We start from the raw sequence: 12,013 nt of genomic DNA, 5'->3' as shown, positions 1-12,013 counted from the left end.
TTGCTTTTTTGACAGCTCTTCCTTAAGTGCCAATTAATAGAAAGAATACTTGAAGCGTGGGAGATGAATGAGAAGAAACAGTGAGTAATTAGTTTTCTCATTCCCTGCAATTGTCTACATAAGACTTGAATTGTGAAATGAAGGTATAACCAATTCAGAAGTGACCTGGCCAGTTCTGAAATGACTTACATGTTTGTATTTGAATTAAAGCTTTCTCTCATACTTTTTGTAGCATTCTAATACTTTTCTGTCTGACCATCTGAGAATACAATAGTCGTCATTCTTGTCATGTATAAGATATTGCTATGATCTTTAAAGTTTACCCATGTTCAAGTGCAGTTTGTTTGTTTTTTTTTTTTCATATTGTAAGTTTTGAGAGGACAGGAAATACTTTTCCTGAGTAAGCAATTGAGAATTATTTATGATATGACATACTGGGCAACATTCAGATGCCTAAGTAGTACAAGTCAAGTCCTCAGCAATGGAATACCTTCTAAAAGTATGCATTGAAAAGGATATAAGTTTCAAGTAGCTAACGTTATCTGAAACACTTTTTATAGCAGGTGAAAAAATCCCAAGTCATCACCTGAGGTGGTAAAACAGTTCTCTGAAGGCTCATAAGTTCAGCTCAGGAGATATTGAACAGTAGATGTTAGTTCTGACTTGTCAACATACTGAATTAGCTAACTAGGGTAGTGCTGCAGGTTTACTAGTGTGTTATTTGAGACAGTTCCACTTCCCAAAACATTCCTGTTCCTGTCTTATGTGAATCAGATAGTAAATATATGGCTAATGTAACTGACCTGGAAATAAGGATGCTGAAGAGGAGGATAGAAAAAAAAGCAATGTGACTTTAAGTAACTGTAGGAGACATACTCTCCCTGATGTCTTCTATTTTATATCGATTCTCCTGAGGTTATAGAGAACTGCCAACTTCATCAGCAGTTAGACTCTTTCTGCTGGTAAAAATCTGATGTAGTAAAAAGTTGTTTGATTCTGTTACTACAAGTAAGCATGTAGTAACAGAAGATACAATTGTATTCCAGACTTTTTGGCTAGGCAATGACAAATCAGTCCAGTTTGTCAAATACAAACAGTCTTTGTGGCATATCCTTTATTAGAAATTATAACCTTTGCCATCATCATGTGCTGCTTGTTTTGAATGTATTTGTTACCTAAGTGTAGTCAAGGGAAAAAGACAAGAATCTCTCTCAAGGTGTTCCTGTAAACAGTGTAATAGTTTGATTCATGATATTTTGCATTGACATAATTTCAGTTATCTCATGTGTTAGGTGATGGTGGGAAATCAAATCATGTGATTTGTGTTTGCATAACATAAGCTACTCCTGAACTGCCGTCACCTTATAAAGGTTTCAGTCAAGTTCATGGGAGGTTTGTCTAGCCAGTTGAGTGGGTCTGTCTTGGTTTTTGTTTAAAACACAAAACCTTAAACTGATGCAGCAGAAGTCTGGTTGCCTTGCAGCTAAATGCTAGAAAATCAGTTCAAGTTGGACCTCTCATTATCGCTATTTGGTCAGATGTAGAATGGTTCCAACTGATAATAGGTATTCAGAGCACTGTTCTAACATTGGTAATTCCTGTTTCTGCAAAGCAGTTCTGTCATAAATAAATATTCAAATAGCTTTGTAATTTTATCTTTGGTAAACATGTAAATGTTGTTCCTAAATTTCAGGATAGCAATGGTCCTAACTTAAATTGATATGCTCAATGTAATGTTAAGAAGCTCTGAAATACTAAAGCACACATAAGAGTTCTTTTCCCTTTTGATCATGGGCTCAAAGCTCTGAGGGAATGTTTGGTGTACTGTGGTTTTGCAAAATACTCTCAGCAACAGAAATTTCCTAAAAACTGTGGATCTGTTGCTAATTTTGTCATTATTTTGATAGTGCTGTAGGTTTTTCTTTCTACATACACACACAAATATTGAAGTATTTGCATTTCCTTCTTGGTACTTTAAGTGGTTGTTAAGTATCTTAAACTGGCTCAGGGTAGTGACACCAGTTGATACCTTAAATTCTGGAGTATTTTTGTGAACCTTTGGTTTTAAAATGCAACTCTTTAGCTTAAGAACACCTGTGCTATTAGTCATGTGTGGCATCTTGACTCTGGTAGAGTGTTTTATAACAGAATATAGCAGCACAGTTGCTCTGAGTGTGGGCAGTTGAATTCCTTTTGTCTCTTGCAGGGCTGAAGGAGGAAGACGGCATGGCTACATGGGTCACCTGACAAGGATAGCAAACTGCATTGTGCATAGTACAGATAAGGGGCCAAACAGTACACTAGTCCAGCAGCTCATTAAAGGTATTGATTAATGGTCTTAACATTTATTTTCATAGCTTTCATTATCAAGTGCTGAGGAAATTAATCAAACTTAAATTAAAAGGTAACTATTGGATAAAATAAGAAAAGATTGATTACTTCTGAAACATTCAATTTAAAACCAGCTGTCCTGAAGCATATGCTTAAGTTTGTTTGTTTTTTTTTTTTCAAATGGTATCAAAGGTCCCTGAAGTAGATGCAAAGAGATGCTGACCTGCTTGATTTGGACTTGTTTGCTAGGTGGAGTAATCTTTATGGATTTAGGAGGATGTATCTGTTCTTACGAGTATTTTCGGTAGAGCGGAAGAAAACATTTGAAAATTAAGTGTTGCTTCATTGTTGATAGTATCAAATTGGTTTGGGGTTTTTTGTTTCCTGTGCTAGAGCTTCCAGAAGATGTCAGAGAGCGATGGGAGACATTCTGCACAAGCTCTTTAGGAGAAACTAACAAGAGGAATACAGTGGACCTGGTAAGTAGTGATGGATAAAGTAGGAAAATTGCTGCTACTTTACTTGGGCTCCGGTTTCTTTTTGTCAACAGCATGGTCAGTCTTCCAAAATACTATGTACTTATGAGAAATCTATCTAGTTGCTGAGCTATGGAACTGATAATTCTTTAGTATACTTTTCAACTAAAGCCATATCATTAATATTTTGTATGGGAATAATGCAGAAGTTTACTTTGTAATAGCTAATCCCTGACAATCTCCAAGAATGAGGACTTCTTTACAGCTTCAAGTTAGTGTCCTTGAAAGCTCCTGTCTGCTTGAAGAGTACAAACTAAAAGTGTAGGAGCTAGTGTTAATTGCTTTATCTACAGGATGTAAATGACCTTATGTAAGTTTAATGGGAAAACACTACCTGTGTTCCACTGCATGTTACTGACTTTGCTTAAGTCACATAGCTTTGCATACTCCTGTGCACCTGCCACATTCCTTCTGCATGCAGCTGTAGTGATTACACTTTTAGAAAAGTGCTAAACTTAAGTAGAGGTATGAAGAGGTTTTGTGTAGTCATGTTAAACATACAGTTTAAGAGTAGTCACTTGGAGACTTTAATAAGCAGAGGCTGTTTCCAATGTCAACAGATCAATCCTTGAATTTTAATATACCTGACTTCTCCATGAATGCAGTGCATTCCATGTGCCTTCATTAATTAACTTATGCTGGTCCTAAATTAATTGGGCTATAAAACTAATAGTTTGTTATATTTGCTATTTCAATATAGTAACTGGAGCATAATGCTAGCAGGTCTCAGTAGAAGCAATAGAAAATTCATCTGAAACTGTGCCACTTGTGGACAGGACCAAATGATGTACATAAAGCAATTTTTCTTGATCCTGTGAATGCGAAGAAATGCACAGTGCTTGTAGATTATTGTTATTTTTCTCTGTTTGGAAACTACTTGGTCAAGACCAAGAGAAGGATTATGTGAAGAAGAAGAATTTTAGGCTGATTTACAATAAATAACACTAATGAGCTCTTGAGATTTGTAATCATTTGCTTAGATGTACTTGGTGTAACAACAGTAAAACTTAATTGAAAACTTATTTCCAAACTCCACAATTTTCAGTATAATAGAAATACAAAGCATTAAAACAATTTCTTTTGTCTGAAATGCCATCTGGAAAACTTGGTCTTGGAATTTCTGAAGTCAGGCTTTGTTTCTGCTTGTGTGATTGATTCCCATGAACCTAGGATTAGCATTTAGTTCAAAGATAATCAGTAATGGACAGTACAATGTGTAGGAGATATAAAAAGACACATCTCATAGAAACTCAGCTTATTGTTTGGCCGAGTGAAGTTTAAGTATGGTTATTGTTTTAGTGTATCCTGAAAGCACAGTTCCACAGTATTTCTTCCCAGTCATACTGTTCCCTACTGTCCCCCATACTTTCGATCTGTGATTTGGTCTCTATGGGTTTGTCCATAGACAAATAAACCTGGACAATTTGGTATGTCTGAGAGTTCAAGCTCTTCTGCAAGTTGATGAAAATATCCTTTTCAGGTTCAAACAGCAACTTAGCAGAACTAATGTTTATACCTGAAAAATCATACACTTGATGTAAAGTGCAGATTTTTTCAATGTCCCCAGAGCAAGATTTTAACCACACATTTCTTAATTTTCTATGAATTAGGCTTATACTTATTGTTGGGTAGATGAGTGGACTTCTTTACTTGGTTCAGAGTTTTTCTGTGGTAAGCAAGACGTTGAGCAAAATATATCAGACACTGATTCCTGACCTGAATGATAGAACTTTGATTTACTGTTCAACTTGATCTTCAGTCAACTGACTGAATTTACAATGCTCTGACATAGCCTTATAGTGTAAGGTTAACTAAAAAATATGTCACTGAGTTGGCTGTGTGAATGCTCTGGAAATAACTGATCTTGTGAGTACTCAGTGCTTCGGTTACTTGGTGATTAGCGAGAGCTATTTCACTATAATGGAACAAGGTATGTCATCTGGGGTTCCATGTATAATGAACTGCTTCTGCAGTCATGAAACTATTCTTTTTCAGTTGTTATATTGAAAATCTATCAACACTTTATCAGTTTTACTCCCTTTCTCCCTCTTTAGGTTTTACTGTCTTTCAGACAAGTTCTTGTTACATTTTCTGTAACAACAGTAATTGCAGACTTAGAAGTGAGCATGCAGAACTGTCTCAGAGTTTCTCCAAAACACTTTGCAGAATTTACAGGAAGTTTACTTTTGTTTTTTCAGTGCTAATTGTCCTTCTGGTAGAAGGTAGCAGTATTTCCCTAGGCTTTCCTACTTACACTTACCTAGCTGAAGATTAAACAAATATAGAGTAAATGTTGATTTTCAGTTTAGACAAGGTGCATTAATGATGCTGGTACAGTAAGGAATGACATACAGCTTGTAATGCTAGGTTTGTACTAGAGACTTTGTGTAACTTTCCATGTGTCTCTGTGGCATCCTTCCAGTATTACTCATGGTACTGAAAGTTTCTGAGGTATACCTAAAGACTAGGTGAGGAAAATATACCTGCCCAAGCCTAAAAGTAACAGTCTCCAGGACAAACTGTTCATGTTTGCCTGAAGAATTGCCATGTAGTTCCTTTCACTTAAGGAAATCCTTCTCAGCGTTACCAGGAAATGAAGCAAAAAAAGTCATGCATAAGAATGAATTATTTGTGGGAAGTACTGGTGCTGTGTTAGTGTTACAAAGTGACTGGGCTGAACAGTGAGGAGCTCCAAGAGTTACCTGCTGCACTTTGCAAGTGAACATTCCCACTCCTTTCCCTGGCATCATTCTACCATTTAGTTATTAGAGTGGAGTAATGTTAGTTTCTTTTCATATTTATTCTTCAATAAATAACCTGTCAGGGGAGTTGGGACCAAATGATCTTTAAGGTCCATTCCAACCCTTAGCATTCTATGATTCTATAATCTAAGCTCTTATGTCCCCTTGATTGCCAAAGGGAGATTTTTGAGGAGAAAGTACTGTCTAGCCAAGAGTCCTGAGCTTGCTTCTTTTACAGCAGTAAGGGCAAGATTTTTACTGGAGATGAAAATGTTCATTAGTAGTAACTAATACTAAATAAACAGCTTCTTACTTGGATTTGTAAGTTGTGATTGTAGAAGGGATAGTGTATTAACTTTTGTCCTCTCAAAATGTTCCACATGAGGGTGGCAGTATCTAGGGCAGCTCATGTCGTGGTATGGAATGCTATATAAGTGCCTTGAAGTATACAGACTTGTCTCGTATGAAGCTTTATATGTGTTTCAGTACTCCCTTTGAATAGACTTGTATTATCTTTTTTGAATAGACTTGTATTTAAAAGAAATAAGAAGAATCCGTGAGCCACCTGACATCACTTGAGAATCTGTAGCATGAAATTCTAGGAGTGTGAAAAATAATGCAGTTTATTATAGTGCAGTATAAACTTTGTCTTCTGTAGATTTGCTTTTTACTAGTTATCCCTCATAGAGTGTGTCTTAAAGGTCAGCTGCTGCTACTGTTACTTCAGTTAATTGCTGTCCCAGCCTAAAACTACTTTTGGAGTGCTGTTCTGATTGAAAATGAGTACTTCTAAGAACATGTTGCTTAACTAGCAGTGTCACCCAACAAACTATTCCCACTAGTTATATTTTTTTTGATGATATGACATATTTTCTTTCATTACTGTTGTTTAAAACAGTGGCTACTGTGGCATCAACTCCGAAGACAAGGTTCAGGCTTTGTCTCATTTAGTTTTAGATAACTGTCAGCTGTAAGACTGGCTTTTTTATGTTAAATAGTCATTTTGAAGTAGTCAGAATCTTTGGCTTCATGTATGTGATAATGCCATGGAGATATTTCAGGGTCTGTTTTATGTGGTATTACAGTTGGTAAAAATCAATAGTTCAGTTTCTTGTTTTGATACGGAACTGCAGATTCAGCCAGATGGTGTGAGTGTAGCTGAGTGTCTGTCATACGCTGTCCAAGTGAGCCCCTTTCTTTGTGTAGGTCACTACCTGCCACATCCACTCCTCCAGCGATGATGAAATTGACTTTAAGGAAACTGGCTTCTCACAGGATTCTTCCTTGCAGCAGGTGAGTTGAATTCTTTTAACAGTTTAAGTTGCTCTTTCTGTACAAGTAAATTAAGGTGTTTTTAAAAAAGCAAAGGAACTTGTATTTATCTTGCCAGCAAGTATAAATCTAGAAAGTTTAAGATAAATGACATGTGTGCGTGCACACAACTGTGTCTTACTGAACTCATAATATGCATCTCTGAATTCTTTCACTGATGGTGAAAGAGTGGGAGCCATGTGGCACAAGATTGCCAATAGATCCCTTAGGTGGAACACGTTCCTTGGCTGGGTTACTAATAAATCTTTCAGCTCACACTGACAGCTGTGTAGTAACTGCCTAGTCTAGGACTGGCTTTAGTATTGTATGCATCTTCTATAGTTTTTATAATAAGTAATTGCTTGTCTAAGTTTGAATTGTGGGTGGTGGCTCAAGCTTTAAAATCTGATGCATTTTTATCTAATTAAGTGCTTTTGTACATGTAAGGTGCACCTGAATAAAAACTTGATAAGTTGGGTGCTATCTGTAGCAGCTTTAGTGAGAAAGTAAGATCTTCTAATATCTCTGTGCTTTTCATGCATCCCCTTAGTGACCTGCTGTGCCTAGGCAATCCCAGCAGTTCCAGGTAGTTAAACTGGAGAAATGCAGATGGTCCAGTGCTGCTTCTTTCAAGTTTGTCTTGCTGTATACCTCCTCCTTTTATATATATTTTCTTTTTCCTTCAGTTTTCATAATGCCTTAATCTAAACTTGGGGGTTTCTGACTGTTCTTTTGTTTTATTTTTATATTCACTGTATTCAACTTTGCCACCATACTGTGTCCCTTCAGTTACTGGGACAAGTAGCTGAGCGATGACATGACAGCTTTATTCCCTAGAATATCTTAGCATTGACTGTCTTTACACATGGAAATAACATTATGAAAAGTCCCTAGAGAATGTGTAATAATTTGTAATTTATAGTCCTGGGAAATAAGAGACAAACTATTGTTATGGATAGGAGAAGATGGCCTCATGTACCTTAATGTGTATATTCCTATCTCTTGGCAGTTGACACTGGCATCTTTATTTAAAAAAAAAAGTGTACGGTTGTGTCAGTGACGCTGCATTGAGATGGAAAATATTCAGTGGTTTAGGTCTTCTAGATATTTAATAGGTGCTGCTGGTATGTGTGCCTGAGACTAATACTGCTAGTGAACTACATGATAAATAAGGAACTGTGCTTTAGTATCTATATATAATCTACTTTTTGGGTTCTTGCTACTTATAACTTCATGTTATTTTGAACAAAGACAGCTTTTTCTTTATTATAGAGTATGCTGTGTTGTTTCACTGTTTCTTCGGGGTGCATTTGGAAAGGTGCTGATTAATATGATTAAACTACAGATTTAACTTTTTTATTGAAAGCTGCTATTAGACTGGCTTTCAAGTCAGTAAATGTAAGAAGAGTTGTAGTTGATGTTGCCATTCAAAATTTAAAGGTTAAGACAAATCCTTCTCCTGTCCTTTTATGTTTAGTTTAGATAGACTTTTATTTCTTTGGAGCAAAATGGGCAAATAGATTTTAGAATATTATTAGAATCATTATATCACTGTCGTTGGTCCTGGGGTTGCCAGGCCTTTTCTGATTATCAGATGCAACAAATGACGTCCAATTTTATTGACCAGTTTGGCTTCAACGATGAGAAGTTTGCTGATCAAGATGACATCGGCAAGTGAGTATAACATTATACTGGCTTTGGCTATAGTCTTGTGAATTTTCTTTCTTACTGTGTTTTTGGCTGTGGTTTTGCTGATGGTGAACAGAAGCATTTACTGATGTGAGGCAGTTACCAGTCAGTCCTGTCTTTTTGTACCATCCGTGTGCATTGATGGAAGCATCTCTGAACAGTTTACAGAGGAAAGTAACAGCTTATCTTCCTTTCTGATGTCCTAGTTGTGTCAACATTGAGAACACAGTGCTTGGGAATAAAAAACTAAATTATAACTCTGCTTTTGGAAGCTGTGGCTCTGCATTGACCTGGCATTGCTTTGGGGCATTTTCACTTTCTCTGTGTCTCAAAGTGGTTTTTTTTTTCCCTTGCTGAATCTATGTACCGGACCAGATGAATATCTCTACTTTTAAGTTTTCCTGGAAAAAATTACAGGAACAACATGTCTCTGAATACTTTAGGGGACAGTAAGGAAGGACATTGTAAATCTACCTTTGTTTATAAGGTCAAGGCAGTTAAGACTTACTTCTACAAATATGGTAAAAGATGAGGAAATGAGAACAGTCTTAGTCAGGTTAAAAAAACCCCAAACAAGCGAAGCAAAAACCAGCACACAACAAAAAACACCCCCCAAAAAAACTGGTATCTTTCTTCAGTTCTAAGCAAACTGATACCAGAAAGGGAAAAGTGAACAATGGACGTTCTTGCTGATAGTAGAGTCAGTTGTGATTGTTGTAATACCTCTTGGTTTGGGATGCAAGAACATGCAGATAACAGTAAAAAGCATTACTTCAAGATGGTTTTTAGAAGGGTATTTTTATAATAATCTCAATGCTCTTCTGTAAGACATGTTGAGTAAGTGGTGGCTAACTAAAGGTTGTATGTGCCATCTAAGAAGCATTGCTGCTTTTTTACACCACATAATATGCTGAGATTATAGATTAAGATACAATGGTAGAGGAAGTAACTCAGGGTACTCCTTAACTTTTTTAGAAGCAAGTGGATTTTGGCAAAGCTAGGAGTTGGAATTCCTTTCAGTTCATACCCTTGGAAGTCTCTTGTGTTGGTAGAAAGATGACTGCTTGTGTAAGGAGGTCTCTTGAGATTTGTGATAGATACACTGTTATATACTCATGACTTGAATTAAGCTGTAGAAAAAGTTATTTTAAAGTTATGCCTTTTTTGCAAGAATCAATTACACTTTAAGTTACCTGCATACTGTTGCACAATAATTCAGATGGTAGCTTGCATAGTAATTCAATCACACTTGAAACTTAGGTTCCTTTAGACCACTTACTTTTCTCCTTACTATGTAATGCATTGAAGATTAGAGGAAGAGTAGTAACATGCTCTGCTGAATGCACTGCTGTATGTGGCTAGGCAAAGAATGTATTGGCTCTTCTGCAAGTCTGGTAATGTTTTGTATCTTTTCCTCCTCTATTTCTTTTTGCGTCCCCTAGAGATTTAGGTTGCCTAACATAATTTTTAGTCAGACGTTTTTTTATTTACTTTAGTGAAAGTGATTGATAGCTTAATAAGTGAAGATGTAGTCTTATGTTTGGAAAAATATTTCAGTGATTGGTTGAAAAATACCTTTTTGTTAGGAAACAGAACTTGGTATTACATTTTTTATTTTGCCCCTTCCAGTTGAGAAGGTCCTTAGATAGAGCGGTGAAATCAGTTAGAATATGTAAGAACTGCTAATGCAGATATTTGCAGGACTTTGAGCTGTATCATGGTAGACCATAGTCAGGTTAGGCATTTTTTAGGTCTAGGCTTTTTCCAGTGCATAACAGTACTGTATTTGAGATTTGTGTATGTAATTTCAGTTATACTTGTTTAGACTTGTTGCATCTCTATGGTTAACTGTAGCGTAGAGGTAACATTGTTTTGTGCTTCTGTTTAAAATATTTTACAGTTAGAAAAATCTCATGAATGCAAGGCCTCCTTCATGTGAAATTTGACTGTTTTGTGTTGGAAACTACTGTCTTTGGTCTTTAGATTATTGGAAAATAAGAAACCAAAGAGAAATGTTTTCATGTCATAATAGAAAATCTTGTTTTATTGAATACATCTGCTTTTTTCTTGTAGTGTTTCTTTTGATCGGGTCTCGGACATCAACTTTACCCTCAATACAAATGAAAGTGTAAGTATGTGTTTCCAGTACTGTCAGAAAAATTACTGGCTTAGACTTATGTGGGACCTCAAAGTTTTGGTGGTGGTTATATTTACTCCTTTTATGTGTAATTGTTGGAAAATAATTACCCTACCTTATTCTTGTATCATGAGATTTTCTAATTGGAAGGCACTGTTATTGTTCTTTGTGGTCAGTATTAAGCAGAATTGCTTCTAAATTTGTATGGCTGAGTTTGAGACCAGGCTTTGATCTAATTTGTGCATATTGCACACTTGTGTTTTATGACTAGAAGCTATTTCAATCTTCCAGTGAGATTGTAATGACAGGAAAGTAAGAATAGAGACTCTAAACCTAGATATTATTTGTTGGTTGAGCTGAAATGACATCACCTACAGAAAATAAAGCTGGAATACTTGGTGGTCAGGTTATCTGGAAAGGTCTTTGGTGTCATTGATCTATCCCGTTCTTAAACATGATGGAAACTCCCAGCTGTTCTTTGGTTCACTCAGCTTGTTAGTAACCAAGTAAAACAAGCAGCACTGGATATTTTTTTGAGAAGCTTTAAATTATTAAGACATTCTGGTTTTCTGCTGCTTTTAGAGAACTGTTTAAGATTGTCTTCGGAATAGTCATATATTTTCAAGATGTTTACTAATGTAAGTAAAATGATCAATCATAAATATGTATTTTATACTTTTGCTATATTTAGGGCAATATAGCCTTGTTTGAGGCATGCTGTAAGGAACGGATACAGCAGTTTGATGATGGTGGCTCTGATGAAGAAGACATTTGGGAAGAAAAACATATTGCCTTTACACCAGAGTCCCAGAGGCGTTCCAGGTAAGAAATGTGTTTTTCATCCAAGTAGCAGTATAGTGAGCCTGTAATAATGTACCTGTCCTCTGGTTCAGACTGGCTGTTAGTACAGATTGTCCAGCATTTCCATTTTATGGGGTAATGGTTCTAGTGTTTTATTTTCCAGCCATAATTTGCAGAAGATGCACTTTAACTTTTGTAGTTTGTTGTTTTGGGTTTTTCGGGGTTTTTTTCCTGCTGCTTATTCTTTCCCTCTGCTTTAAACCTGCTCAGCCATTCTTGCCTTGGACAAGGCAGCCCATCTGCCTTTGTACACCTCGCTGTCTTATCTACAGTACCAGTGTGGTTGTGGACATAGGAAGATGCACTGAGGGGAAGGAGCATCTAGTCCCCAAAGCTCAGGGCTTTGCAGCCTCCCTCAGTATCTGCTGAAAGCCTCTTCACCTGATCAAGTGAAAAACCTTAAACCT

General features: G+C 36.4%; 1 protein-coding gene across 9 annotated transcripts in view; it reads left to right on the top strand.

Annotated features, from left to right (window-relative positions):
* Positions 1-12,013, top strand: part of PPP6R3 (protein phosphatase 6 regulatory subunit 3) — a 56,923-nt gene that overhangs the window by 31,808 nt on the left and 13,102 nt on the right. For 7 of the 9 annotated variants that reach the window (XM_017810194.1, XM_017810203.1, XM_017810157.1 and 4 more), the window contains 7 exons: positions 16-80; positions 2,207-2,322; positions 2,725-2,810; positions 6,815-6,901; positions 8,496-8,593; positions 10,682-10,736; positions 11,437-11,567. In XM_017810194.1, coding sequence (XP_017665683.1) covers positions 16-80; positions 2,207-2,322; positions 2,725-2,810; positions 6,815-6,901; positions 8,496-8,593; positions 10,682-10,736; positions 11,437-11,567 — 638 coding nt within the window. The remainder of the gene's footprint in view (positions 1-15; positions 81-2,206; positions 2,323-2,724; positions 2,811-6,814; positions 6,902-8,495; positions 8,594-10,681; positions 10,737-11,436; positions 11,568-12,013) is intronic. The other 2 variants (XM_017810211.1, XM_017810221.1) reach the window with 1 other exon arrangement.

The sequence above is a fragment of the Lepidothrix coronata genome, unplaced genomic scaffold (genome assembly GCF_001604755.1).
Source record: "Lepidothrix coronata isolate B3197 unplaced genomic scaffold, Lepidothrix_coronata-1.0 Scaffold1, whole genome shotgun sequence".
In the NCBI taxonomy this organism is placed as follows: Eukaryota; Metazoa; Chordata; class Aves; order Passeriformes; family Pipridae; genus Lepidothrix; species Lepidothrix coronata.
Note: the sequence above shows the minus strand (reverse complement) of the source record. Positions and strands in the feature narration are given on the sequence as shown.